The 14,324-nt window shown below is 43.9% G+C and overlaps 1 protein-coding gene and 1 long non-coding RNA gene across 6 annotated transcripts in view; one reads left to right on the forward strand and one right to left on the reverse strand.

Annotated features, from left to right (window-relative positions):
- Positions 1–12,580, forward strand: part of LOC147629572 (uncharacterized) — a 35,672-nt gene extending 23,092 nt beyond the window's left edge. For 4 of the 5 annotated variants that reach the window (XR_015267729.1, XR_015267730.1, XR_015267728.1 and 1 more), the window contains one exon: positions 8,582–8,726. This is a non-coding gene — a long non-coding RNA (uncharacterized LOC147629572). Of the gene's footprint in view, positions 1–8,581; positions 8,727–11,713 lie in introns of those variants that run through there. The other variant, XR_015267732.1, reaches the window with a different exon arrangement.
- Positions 7,282–8,750, reverse strand: LOC147629573 (uncharacterized). The gene is made up of 2 exons (XM_086811071.1): positions 8,576–8,750; positions 7,282–8,369 (listed from the first exon to the last, which is right to left on the reverse strand). Exon 2 carries the CDS (start codon positions 8,157–8,159, stop codon positions 7,638–7,640), a length of 522 nt encoding a protein of 173 aa, XP_086667197.1. The 5' UTR covers positions 8,160–8,369; positions 8,576–8,750; the 3' UTR covers positions 7,282–7,637.
- Positions 12,581–14,324: the final 1,744 nt, after the last annotated feature.

The raw sequence follows: 14,324 nt of genomic DNA on the forward strand, positions 1-14,324 counted from the left end.
AAGACCGGTACATCATCCTCCCTAGGCAAGGAGATACCCATAACCTGAAGAGGAACACCTGTCCCAAAGAAAACTCCAAACCAAGAATGATGACGACCTTCCAAAAAAGATCCAGTAATCCAATGGTTGGGAATGGCTGCATCAATCTGTGCAATCCTCCGGCTAGAACCTCTCAAATGCTGCGTGATATCCAATTTCTTCACCTCGGTAAGGCTTTGAAACCTCTTCCAAGCCAGCACTGTGGGGCAAAGGGTCTCCCAGCCAGCCCAGAGAATATGCATAGCTGTCCCAAGAGGCCTACCATACACATCTAAGATCAAATTATTCCACAGAATAGGCTGCCGGTTAGCTTCCTCCGCTGAACGCAGGGGGATGTGTACCAAAAAACTCATCAGGTAGTCCTAGGCCTGTAGGAGGGACCTAACCAGGGGGGACGAAGGGGAGTGGTGAACTGCATCTGAAAAAATAAAGCGTGAGCTGAGAGTCCCGTCACCTCCGCGAACAGAGACACACTTCGTGATCTGCTGCATGAGAAAGTCCTTCCATGGCGGCTCAGTGCCTGGAAGAAAGCCCCTAACAACAAGCTTACAAAGCAAAGCCTTACATTGCACCTCGGGGTCAATGATATTCAATCCCCCTTCCTGCTTAGGCCTGATAATGGTTTCCCAAGCAACTCTGGCCTTGGTGTGTGCATTTCCATCAAGCCTTGACCACAGAAAGTTCCAAATAAGGCGACGAAGCTGGCCAATGCAGCCCTTATGAAAAATCCAACACGAAGCAATAAACCAAGACGTGGCTAGCAAAACTTGGTTAACCACCAAAGCTCTAGAGTCCAAGTCTTCCTCCTACTCCAGTGATGAAGTTTGCTTTTAATGCTTAAGAGCACTGGAGCAAACTATTGTGCAGGGGAGATGTCAACGCCCACCTGACAACCAAGGTATCTGGCAGAGCATCCTCTCTCAATCCAAGTAAAACCAACATCTGTACCCCAATCTACAAGAGGAGAATCACTGATCCAAAAACCAACTGATTTATGCCAATTGATAGTAGCTCCTGCTGCCAAACAAAAGGCCTCCAAGGCTGTCTGGAAAGCACATAAACAAGCACGTGAAGCCTCAAGGAACAATGCCGTATCATCTGCTAACTTAGAGTCCAAAAACTCTTCCTCCGTGCATAAAGGCAGCCTGAGACCAACAACACGAGGGGCAGCCCGAAGAAAACTGCTCATAGCCTCAGTTACAATGAGGTACAGTAAAGGGGCGAGGGGACAACCCTACCTCACCGAACGGGAAATCTGAAAACGCTCGCCGCGCCCCCCACAAGCTAAGACAGTGCTATGAGCCTCCTTATATAGGCAGGACCCCCTCTGATCCAGTTTTGGGAAAACCCCATATGTGCCATAGTGCCCTCCAAAAAATCCCAATCCACTATGTCATAAGTTTTTTCAAAATCAAGCAAAAGAATGGCAAGAGTCTGCTGACTAGACTTTGCCCACTCGACAACTTCCCAGAAAGAAAAGATATTATCAAATATACTCCTTCCTTGGAGGAACCCATTTTGTGTATCCTGGATAGTGCTTTGGAAATCGGCTGCAACGTTATACTCAAGGATTTAGCGAAGATCTTATATGCAGATCCAAGGAGAGTGATGGGCTTCCATTGTTTAATGTCAGTCTTGTCCCCACTCTTGGGGATAAGGTGAATCAGCCCCTCCGTGTGAGGTAAGGCGGCATCATACCTGATAGCCACATTTCCTGAAGGGCAACAGTGATAGCATCTCCAATATGATCCCAAAAAAGAATAAAGAAGGCGGGAGAAAGACCATCATCCCCTGGGAATGAGCTTGGGCATGCAAATCTTGCCTAGCAGCCTCCGCAACCACACAACCTCGCAAGCAGCACCACAAGTAGCCCAATACTTTGCCTCTGTCAAAGATAGGGCAATAGTTGGCTGCCTCTTACTGCTCCAAGAAACTGCTCCTCAGCCGAGGGTAAAACTGTATCCTAAAGTAGATCTCCTCGTGTCTGGATCTCCTCCCCAATTTGAGTCACTCCAACCTTGGAGTCTGACTCCATCCCCTCCTGTGTAGAAGTGTCCTAGATCCTTTGTACTTTGCAGATACCGAAAGATCCGCAATCCTGCGTCCCAATGAGACTTGCATAAAAGAGCTCAACAGCCCCACGGAGAAGCTCACGTCCAATCTGGTGTTCAGCAACCAGATCAATGAACCAACCAGCTTCCGATACTGTGAGGCATCAACTGGCTCACTAGGATCATTAACAGTTAACTTTGTATTTGGGTCCATCGGCAAAGTAATAGGCTTGCAGTTCTCCATCCCAAAGGCCTCAAGCAACTCATGAATATACCACTGTTAAGAGACGAAAAACCCCCTCTGGGTCTGCGAGATCTCCAACCCCAAAAAGAAGTGGAGTAAGTCTAGGTCGGTCATCTCAAACTCCTTTGACAAGGCAACAAAGCCTGGAGGCTGCTCAACATACACCTCCTCTTGCAGGTCACCCCATTAAGGAACGCAGATTTTACATCCATTTGATACAGAGGCCACCTCTGAGAAGAAGCAAGGGCAAGAATGGTCCGAATCGTGGTCATCCTTGCTGTCGGTGCAAAGGTATCCTCATATAGTCAATGCCTCGCCGCTGAGCATAACCCTTAGCCACAAGCTTGGCTTTGTGTTTGTCCACCGACCCATCTGACACATATTTGGCCTTAAAGACCCATTTGACACCAATGCCTGACCATTTCGCCGGCCTCGGTACCAACTCCCATGTGTTGTTCTTCTCAGTGAGTTTCACCTGCATGGCTTTCCTCCAAGTATCCTGTGAAAGGTCTTCCTTGACGGAAGTGGGCTCCTTGTCCCGCATGATACGAGACATCAAAGCATAGTTTACCTGAAGAAGCTCCGCTGAATGACTTGTGTCTTGGACTCTGTGCAATCTTCGAGGGCCGTCCTCTGTGGTCCACTCGGAGGGAAGCCCCGTGACACCTGACTCCCGAAGGGTGTCTATCAACCACCTAGGTACTCGAACAGATCGCAGAGCCTCCTGCTGTTGCGGGGTCTCTACTCCAGCTCTGCGGGCTTAATCTCCTGTACTGACTGTGGTTGACCAACTGGAACAATGGACTGGGAATCATCATCAGACTTCTCTGGATCTCCAAGAAGTGGCAGCTCCTCGACAGTGGATACTAGAACATGCTCATCAAAGACCACATCTCGGCTGACAATAATCTCATTTCTCTCTGGATCATACAATCTGTATCCCTTGGAAAGAGAATTATAGCCATAGTCACAAGGGGCGGGGGACGGTAACGGGAGACGGTAACGGGGGACGGGGACGGGGACGGGGACGCGATGGGGCGGGGGACGGCCATAAGTAGGGGATGGGAACGGGCGAGGGAACGGCACTCAAAAAATACTTTTTTTAAGTTCTTTTACTCCACACTTATTCTACTTTGGAAGTACATCAAAATGAGCACAAATTTACACTAAAATGGAAAGCTTTTGAGTCATATTAACAAAATACGCCAATCAAAGAGTGAAGGCGTTGACGGTTGAGGAGGATGCTATGGTTGAAGATGGCTTGAGCCTTGAGCAATGAGAGAGAGAGAGAGAGAGAGAGAGAGAGAGAGAGAGAGCCTAGAGGCCTAGAGGCTTGGAAGTTGGAAGACTCAAGAGGCTTGAGGGAGAGGTGAGAGAGAGAGAGAGAGAGTCTGGATAGTAGAGAGTAGAGCCTTGTGTGAGAGGCTTGGAAGTTGGAAGTTACTAAGTTAGAAGAAGCTTGAGGGAAAGAGACTAGCGAGAGTAGATACACTCATAGAGTGTAGCTTGAGGCTTGAGGCTTGAAAGTTGAGAGAGAGACCCGTCATATGACTCCCTCCAGCACCCTTCTACAAAATCTGACTCCCCATCCTGGACATGTCTGCATCGGTGACAAGTCTTCTATCCCTATCCACTCTAAAGGCACTCTGGATATCGTCCCTGATGGTTGGCAAAGGAGGGAAACACTCCTCGCGGGTCCTCTTCGTCCCCTCTCTCGGTTTTCATCTTCTTTCCGTTTATCAACTCTATTAGCTTAATATGCAGGTCGAATTTGATGAAGATTCTGTAACCGTTCGCGACAAATCCACCAACCAGGTGCTCTGGAGCGACCACTCTCACCAAGGTATCTACAAACTTACAGCCCTTCCGTCACTCACAGGTACTTCTCTTGGGGATCTCTGGCATTACAGGTATGGACATCTTCATGTGGAGGCCCTTCCATGTGCTCATCGCAACCAGCTGGTACACGGTCTTCCTGATGTGGGCACTCGTCAAGGTTTTTGCCCCGCTTGTATCCTTGGCAAGCAGCACCGTGAACCCTTTCCCAAGCATGCTGACCGTCGAGCCTCTGTTCCTCTTGCTGTGGTTCACCTTGACCTTTGTGGACCAATGCAGACTACTTCCCTTGGTGGCACTCGTTACTTCTTCCTCCTGACCGACGATTACAGCCGCTTCTCCTGGATCTACTTTCTTTCCCATAAGTCTCTTACCTTTGGCAGGTTTTGCAACTGGCATGTCATGGTGGAGAAAGAATCTGGGTTCACCCGCAAGCTTATTCGGTCCGACAAAAGAGGGGAGTTTACTTCACAGGAATTTGATCAGTACCTTGCGCATCATGGCATTCAGCGCGAGCTTGCCAATTCAGGTACCCCTTCTGAAAATGTGCCGGCTGAACGCAAGAACCGCACCTCGATGGAAATGGGTCGTACGATGTCAACCTCCAGTCAGCTTCCCCAGTTTCTCTGGGCTGATGAGTTTCCTTTTCACATTCAAACTTGATGCTTGTTCACACGTGCCCATCCCGTGCCCGTGCCCGTGCCCACCTACTTGTTGTTCAGAGGGAAAAACACAGGGTCGTAACATACCGTCCTCTTGAAAAATAGCAAACGTCCTCGATTGCACTCAATAACACAATAAGCATCCAATGAAGAAAGATTCCCCATATGACCAAAGCAATGCCCCTCCGGTGCATCTGGGTGATGAAACAATCATCCTGAACAATAAGGCCATACCGTCACGTCGAAGTGACAAGCAACTCTTACTTGTTCCTTCAGAACCTGTAGCAAAAAGTCTAAAATTAAGTGGAAACACGAAATCTGTGTTAGCCAAAAACAAAACCATGCATCATTCTACATATAACAAACATATGCTACAGGACCCACGACTGATGGTACAACATGAGCATATGAAAGCACTCAATGCATCCAAACAGTACATCCACTAAGTACTTCCCACATATGTCCCTCTTGATGCTTTACACACTCTACTTATGGCCATCCCTCAGGAGCCACATTTAGTGATACACCATGAACATGATAAAGTACCTGATGTATCATATCAACATACATGCATCTCATCCTGACACATCCTGAGTATTGCCCAATGTATTCTCAAGGATACCAGGATCCAATGGCACCAGAATACCATAATATCTCGGAAAGTGTATCAATACATGCACAAATAGAGTTCAATCCATATATCAATGAACCAAACCAACTCTAGGACTGCTCGCAAGACTTATGCCCTTCATAGAGTCTCGAAGCTCAGGTTGCCGCAGCCTTTGAGCTCAACCAAACCATGCCATTCCAAAGGAGATCAACTCCACAAATAGCATCATCTCAATATCCAATTGACCAACACCCTGGTCAAGAACAGCCAGAACCATATGACAAAGATCAACATCCCAATCTTCCTCAGTCATACCTTAGTTCCAAAGGCAAAAACCATCCATAGTTGCAATTATAGTTCATGGTGCGGCCAACTGTGAACCAAACCCAACTTTACCATCTCATGTGACTAGTACACAATATCATAGAAGTCCCATAAGCAGATGTACTGTCAGCCTCAGTACCTTCGGGTGAATACAAAGATGTCACCAAGCGACTCCTAGATGAAAAGCTGAGCCTGTCTGTAACAAGGAAGTGGAGGTGCTACCCCCCTCTTGAGCATCAGGCAATGCTCCAGACCCATGCTCTGCTGAACCTGAATGAACCATAGCAAGAGTCGGCTCCAACTCAAAGGCGTGAAGATAAAGCTGCAATACCTGAGGTGAATCTACTAAGTCACCCTCCTCCATCCACTTCGCATCCCGGTGAATAGTTCTTTAAACTTCACAAGATAGCGACGGGAAACTTTACCTCGTACCTTTCTTTCCTTGTGTACCAGTATCTGCTCTGGAATAAGAACCTCGTCAAGTTCCTCTGCTTCCTTCTGAGCCTCATCTGATACATCCTCAGGCACCCAAAACCTGCTTGCACTCCACCCAAGTGATAAGCACTAGTCCGAATGAAGCATAGTAGATCACCACTCATAAACATAGAAAGAAGCTGCCTTCCAAACCCATGAAGCCTCCGTCAAGATACCACTGGTGACAAAGTGTCAAAAGCCATAGCCTTCAACCCATCTATTGCACCATAACACTTCCCTGCTTCTTGTTCCTGGCTGACTACTTCCTGTTCTTGATGTCTTTTCTCCTGAGCTTCATCTTCAACTTTTGCTCTTCACCTCATATAGGCAAAGACACACAATCCTGTATTGTCTCCTGTACTTCCTTTCCACTTTCCTCATGTAGAAGCTTTTGATGTGACAACCACGGGCTCGCCTCCTTGAGAAAGTCGACGATATCCCGGCGATGTAACCATGAAACCGGCCTTCAGAAATCTAACGGGCGGTGGAACAAACACTCGCACACAAAACACTTCATCACCCATGAGATCCTGGAAAAGGAAAACAAACTGGGGAGCTAGAATGCTCCTGTAAATAGTACAAGAACACCGATTGGCCCCAAAACGCAGTGGCGCCCCTTGCGGTATTTCTTTACTTGATCAAATATGAGTACAAAGTACAACTTGTTGAATCCTTTACCAATAGGATCCCTTTTAGCTTTTCACCCAGGACTTTCCAAATAAGATCTCTCACTTAGTACAGCAAAGCATTCTATAGAGAAGGCACACTTGTACGACACCTCCCTGCTTGAAAAGGTCTTCTCCATCTCAACCATGGATTCCCACAACCCTTTCCCAAACAATTCTGCAGGACACGAGCTTTAATACGGGTCAGGAACCCTTTCAAATTTTGACCTTCAGAAATGGAGCCAGAGCCACTTAAGTGACTCTTTTCCAAGCTTCTATAAGAGTTTATTCCTTTACATTGTATTCCGTGTGTGCTCATAATTTGACCTTCAGCAATGGAGCCAGAGCCACTTAAGTGACTCTTTTCCAAGCTTCTATAAGAGTTTATTCCTTTACATTGTATTCCGTGTGTGCTCATAATGGAAGAGTACTATATCCAGTACATCACCAGCTTCTTTAAAGTTCTAGACATTTTACATAACTACATCATATACCTTTTCTTTTTAAACATTCTTAAAAATCTTCGAGCAAAAAAAGAGCTTTAACTGTTGCACTTTAGGAGACATGCAATCCCAAGATTGTTTTAAACGCATGGTTGCCATTTTGAGATAAACATCAACGTATGGAAAAATCATCCAGAAATATAGAGTCCTGCCCAAAGTAGAAATTTAAACTAGTGAATGTGGAGAATGAACTTTAACCAAACCTGGCATCAAAACAACATATGCGCCATCAATGCTCACCAGAAAGAGAATCCCATGTCTGCCTTACCAAACTGTAAACAAAGCTCTCTCCTGTTTGTCGATTTGTACAATATGTGCTGTCAGGGGACATCCAAAATTTGCGATCCGAGGAGACAGTCCAATCTTGGGGCCGCTCCAAGTCAATGTCACACATTTCCAGCAGCCTGTGTGCCATTGCCTGGACCACAGGCTTAAGGGACTGAAGGTCCCCCAAGTCCTCCACATGGTCTAGGATGTCTTTGAGCACTCTTTTAATCGTTACCGGTTCGTCCTCTGACAAGTTCTTGTCTACCAAGAAAATATCTAAACTACCTGCTCCTCGCCCACCATCCCCAATGCTAAGGAAATTTTCGAAAAAGTGAATGGCTGCATTTCTTTCGCTTTTTAAGATGGAGATGTAACAGCCCATGACCAACAATCTAAACTGGACTTGGTCATCTAACTTAAGAAAATCCATCACCATTCTTTCAGCAGGATGCATTATGTGGGGAATCACAATACCTTCAGCCATTTGACGGCGATCATGAGATCGAATGACGGGATATTGCCACTTCTGTGGTGGTGGTGGAGGGACGTGACACTGCAGCTGTGATGAGAAGAAACTTTCAATGCTATTTGAAGGATCATAAATGGTTTGGTTGTATACAAACCACCGGGTGTGACTGTACGTGAGTGTGTCCACGGTGAGCCTTGACCATGGACCATCTGCACTCACGAGCACCTGCAGCAGTGTTCACGAAAAACCCGAGTTAGTGTCAGGTGAATGGAAGAATTTTGATTTTGACCGGAAGAAAAATATTTTGGAGGTGAAAAAAACCTTCAAAATTTTTTAAAATGTAGTTTAAAACCTCCCAATTTATGAAAATCTATCTCCAATTTTAAGAGCTTGTAGGTTTTTTCCTAAAGACATTTTCTGTGAACACTGACCTGCAGCTGCGGATCCAATGCAGTAACACTAGTGACAGCTCTGTCCAGAGTAGCGAGCAATGCATGTATTAAGTTCAGATTCCTGGAAGTTAACAACGGCTCGTTCAAGTATGGATTTGTGAGCTCGAGCTTGAGGACTTGTCCGTTGACACCCTCTCGATCAGATATTTCATCATCTGCTTCGTACCCTGCTCACCCTGCTCATCCTGCTTCGACTCTTGCTCACATGTCTTCTGCTGCTTAGAATCCTGCTCACAGGTCTTCTGCCTCTTTGGAGCCGATGGGGATATTCTTCGTGCAGCTTCCCCAGTCGACAGAGGCAGCTCGTCAGTGCTCTTGAACTCGAGATTCTTGTGCCCGCCCGGAGTTCTCACTATTGGCAGGTCCTCTAGGTTTGTGATCATCGGAAAGATTGGGGAATTTGGGAAAAACATGACTACGTCTTTCTCACGAGGAGGAGGAGGAAGAGGAGGAAGAGGGGGGGAAGGGGCCATCTGCTGTGAGGAAAAGATCAAGAATCTGCTGTGAGGCAAAAAGATTTGCTTTTTGAAAGGACGAGTTGGACTTACACGTGGCATCCATGAACTCAATCCACGTATTGGGAAGGTACACGATGCATTAGATACGCCAAGGTGTCCACCGTCCCCCATGCCACATGGCAACACCACAAGAACTCTGATGGCACCAAAAAGATGCCAAGTTGGCACACCTTGTTGATGTATCATGTGCCCCTCCCCTTCCCACCCTTTCCCCTAAATTTGTTTGCCCTTCAAAATGTATGTAAAGATGACTAGTACGAGAGTTCCCTCCATTCATAACAACTTACTCTTTTTAGCATATCTTGCAAGTTATACACCTTGAGCTTCCTTCCATCATAAATAAAATGAAGTCTTTCATGGCAAACACTAAGAAAACTCGGATAATGTTGCTAGGTGTGAAACATTATTACCTTGTACTTGAATCGTGAAAGCATGTGGTAATTCATCGAAATTGTGTTTTTGTGTAAAAAATCAAAGATATTTTGCCTTGAGTTGGCAATATTGTGGCAGATATGTATGCTATGCCAAATCGGGTGCACTCACAAATGAAGCACAAATGCTTGAAGAGCTTGGGAACTTCAATACGGTGCACTTGCAAAAGGATGACAAGTGCTTGACGAGCTTCTTCTATTGGGATGTAGTGTTATGGCCCTCATTAACCAACATAACATGGGAGTAGCTAATAAGGGTGAACAAAATCAAGATGAATGTACACTTGTCTTTATACCACAACAACGCGTGCAAACTGGTGTTATGGCACATCTTTTGCATCCTTTTTTTTGCATGTTATTTGACGACTATACTGTGTACAATGTGTGTCTGAGGTGCTCCATGCGTAGAGCTTTGATTGGTTATTAATGCATGTTTTTTTTTCCCCTTTTTAAAGGAAAAATTCACCATCTCACGGGAATGTAAAAGAGTCAGCTTGCATTGGTTGTGAGTCGTGACCTTGCTCCCCCAAACTTAAAACATTAATATGTATTTTGGCTTTCCATATGGGAGATAGGTGCTTTGACTTGTGATACATTTAATAGATATAAAGTAATCCATATCTATACTATGAAATTATGTGGCCAATCCCAAAGGGAAGCTAGTTCTAAACGCATGCACACAATTGTAGACCCACACGTTTTTTTGGGTGAAATCCGTATAGATTTATATCACAGAAAGTAGTCCCCGAAGAGGAGACTTGCAATTACAATATCAGATGATGTCATTGTAGGATAAGTAGAGGAAAAGATCTATCTGACGAACAGGCAGGCAATCGTAAAAAGTCCAGATCAAATTGAGGTCTCTTTAGATGGATGCCAAAGAGCCAAAAAGGCTTGTGAAAGGAAGCATTAGGAAACCTAACTCGAAGATGCTGCAGAAGAAAATGCAGGAAGTCACATGACTGACAAAAATAGCTGACCTGTGGGAATAGGTCCAATGAGCACTCACCATAGGAAAACCTAACTGGAAAACGAAAATCCCCAGACGGCATTAGTGAAGCATGTACAGAGGGCCGACAAAGAGAATCTGACGAAGGCGTTGTCTGCAACAACGGGAAAGATTGACAAGGGGAAAACGTAGAAGAAGAGGCGAACTCTGTCTGCGAAGGGGGGAGGGTTGCAACGGAAACGGGGGAGGAAGCCGAGATTGGGCAAACGGAGGGCACGCCATCTACAGCGGCCTGAGGCGGTGGAGCTGCTGCAGGATGCTCCATCTCCACACCTTTTACGTGCACACATGCACATGCACACGCACATGCACAAGCTAGAGGCGATGGCTTGGACTCCTTTGGGGAGGGAGGGAGATATATATATATATATATATATATATATGAGCAGCAAGTGCCCCAAGAGGTGGTTGCCCGGGGGGGTCTTCCCTCGTCTCTAAATCCCACGGTGCCTTTAAGAGGCACCTCAAGTGGGATCGACGGGGCTGAGGTGAGCGCAGAGATCTCGGCCGTTGGATCAAAACCGCACAAAAAGTAAACTAGGGACAAAAAGTAAACTAGGGATAAAAAGTAAACTAGGGATAAAAAGTAAACTAGGGCTGAGGGTGGCGTCTGGGAAAAGGACGCGGATCATAGATTCGAGAGGTCGTGGTAATCATTTGCATTGGGTTTAGAGATTTTTGAATCTTAATCATTTTTTAACATTTTCTTCTTAAGAAATCTATTGGTTGCATGTAGTGGTCAATTAATGAGGTTTGAGCGTCTTCCCAAGGTAAACTAAGAAAAAAAGTAAACTAGGACACTAAAGAAATATGCAAGATTTTCATTGTCATTCAAAAATGCCCGCTTCCACCTTGTCATATGTTGCTTCCACCACCTCTTTTACTCAAAAAAGCTTGCTATTGACTAAACATTGAAGGTAATTTCCTATCTCTCTCCCTTGTCTCTAAATCACACAGTCTATTTGATATGTAGTAGGAAAATCAAAAAACAAGGTCTGCGCAGTAAACTAGAAAAACTAGGGAAAGTAGGATTGTGTAGTAAACTAGGACCGTGAGCAAACTACGACGGTCAAAGGGATAGATGAATAGCATTATATTAAGAAATTTTTTTCCCTTTTTAAAACATAATAACTTTCTAAATATGTCCATGTGTGTGTAGGATGAGCTTATGGATTGAAGATCCTAGGATTGAAGATGGCCCAAGTGAGCAAACTACGATCGAAGAATACTTGGTGCCTGATACAAGTAGCCAAGAATCTAGCGAGAGTCAAGAAGAGGATGGTTTCTTTGCACAAAGAGTTGAAAGCAAAGAAATTGAAGAAAGTGCCAAAGAGTCACTTAATCCACTACTTTATCTATCGCCTATATATTTCTCCTTTGATAGGAGAAGTTATGATGTGATGGTCAGTGTTATTCAAGGGGATTTGTCGATGACCATTGAGAGTCTTAAGACTTTCAATTCTAGAGGAATCCTTGATCTGAAGAAATGGAGGCAAATGAAGGAAAACCTTTGCTTGGATCAAAATCAAGATGGCTTCCTTGTGCTTTGCTTAAAGTCATTTCCAAATTTAAGGATATCATGCATAGAGGAATGGGAAAATATTGTCATAACATGTCATAATATATTGGAGTGTGGAGATCATAGAGGGATAAAGGAAACCCTTGAAACCATTAAAGAAACATGGTGTGTTGACATTCGTCAACATACATGGAATCCCTATTTCTTATGTAAAGGACTTCATTAATTCTTGTGCTTGCAGAAATATGGTAAAAGGAGTTGATAGAGATTCTATTCCACATTGGCTTCACAAGAACCCAAAAAGAGAATCCACGACCATTTTGAATATTGATAGCTCTAATGTGGAGAGGCATTTGATAGAGATAATGATAGAGCACAAAGTGAGGCTTGTGAAAGTTCGCTCGACAAAAAACCAAGGGCCATCAAAGAGGGTTGTTGATTACTTTTGCCATAGAGGTGGAGAACCTAGTCAAAAGGGGACACTAAGGAGATTGAGGACCTCAAAGAAGTGTCATTGTCCATTTAAGGTACAAGAGGAGTATTTGAATACAAAAGACAAAGCAATTATTTCATTATATGCTTCTCACAAGGGACATGTTCCTGGCACTCGAAATGATCTATATCATTTGCCAGTCCATCCTATTGTCATTGAGCATTGTATAGAGGATTTGTTTGACATTGGTAGCTCTCTGTAGCAAGGATGTCACTCTCAAAAGAGAGATTGCATATGGAGAAATCTTTAGACCTAGATTGCATGATCTTTAGGTTTTTCATGATTCCAAAACAGGCCTCCATGTTGTCATACCAAGTACGCAATCAAGGTAGCATTCTAATACTCATTGACATTCTTGGTTTCTTTTCTATGTGAATAGATATTCTTGACATTCATGTTATTGCAGACAAAGCTACAGAAGATGATTGGGCATTGATGTACATGGAATGCTTGAAACTAAAGACACAAAACAAGGTAAGTTTGGTGGTTTTGCTTGACATCATTGGAGTTCCTTTATTTCTTACCATACATTCTTAATTGCATGTTTTGTGGATATAGGTGCTATATTGTCAGCCCTACAATCCTCAAGCAAAGGAAGACAAAGACAAACCATTCATTCTTTTTAGATGAGTTCAATACATGTGTCAATGTAATAGTTATTTTTGGTTTACTCCTTGGTTACTACTTTATGCAAAACTACGCTTTTTATCGATGTGAGGCTACTTGTTACAAACCTCATTGGCTTTATGAGTCTTCAATATCATCCATTGCAAAATTCAAAGGCAAAGTCCATTGTCGCTTACGCTATAAATATTACTGAGACTTCCATTTATACTTCCGCTTATCCTAGTTTACTGCACAGTCCTAGTTTACTACACAGTCCTAGTTTATGTGAAAATGCTTACCAATAAGAGATCATACACACATCCAATGCTACACAAATACTGAAAAACAGACAATAATTGCCACCATTTCATAACATTAGTTTTGTCATATATATCACAGCAAAGCATTTCAACCACTCTGTTCCGCATGATTGATATCAAGTGTATAATATCTTAAGTCTAACGCGCGATGCGTATATCTTTTTGAGTCAAAGAAAAGTGTCTCTCCTCATCCTTACAATCACCACATAAACAAGACATGATTTTATATTGCAAGCTTGTACTTCCATTTGTACTTTCGCTTGTCCTAGTTTTTGCACAGTCCTAGTTTACTGCAATCTCTTAGTTTATGTGGAAACACTTACCAATGAGAGAGATCATACATACATCCAATGCTACACAAATACTGAAAAACAGGATAGTACTTGCCACACCATTTCACAACATTAGTTTCCTCATATATATCACACCAAAGCATTTCAACCACTCTATGCCACATGATTGATATCAAGTGTACAATATCTTAAGAAAGCGTCTCTCCTCATCCTTACAATCACCATATAAACAAGACATGATCTTACATTGCAAGCTTGTACTTCCATTTGTACTTCTGCTTATCCTAGTTCTTGCACAGTCCTAGTTTACTGCAATCTCCTAGTTTATGTGAAAAGGCTTACCAATGAGAGAGATCGTACATACATCTAATGCTACACAAATACTGAAAAACAGGACAGTACTTGCCACCATTTCACAACATTAGTTTCCTCATATATATCACACCAAAGCATTTCAACCACTCTATTCCACATGATTGATATCAAGTGTACAATATCTTAAGAAAAGCGTCTCTCCTCATCCTTACAATCACCATATA

The sequence above is a fragment of the Cibotium barometz genome, chromosome 17 (genome assembly GCF_041138505.1).
Source record: "Cibotium barometz isolate CiBa-2024 chromosome 17, ASM4113850v1, whole genome shotgun sequence".
NCBI classification, from domain to species: Eukaryota; Viridiplantae; Streptophyta; class Polypodiopsida; order Cyatheales; family Cibotiaceae; genus Cibotium; species Cibotium barometz.

Bases quoted from the DNA above. Each gene is read 5' to 3' on its own strand.
- LOC147629573 (XM_086811071.1), bottom strand. From the start codon at position 8,159: ATGGCTGAAGGTATTGTGATTCCCCACATAATGCATCCTGCTGAAAGA.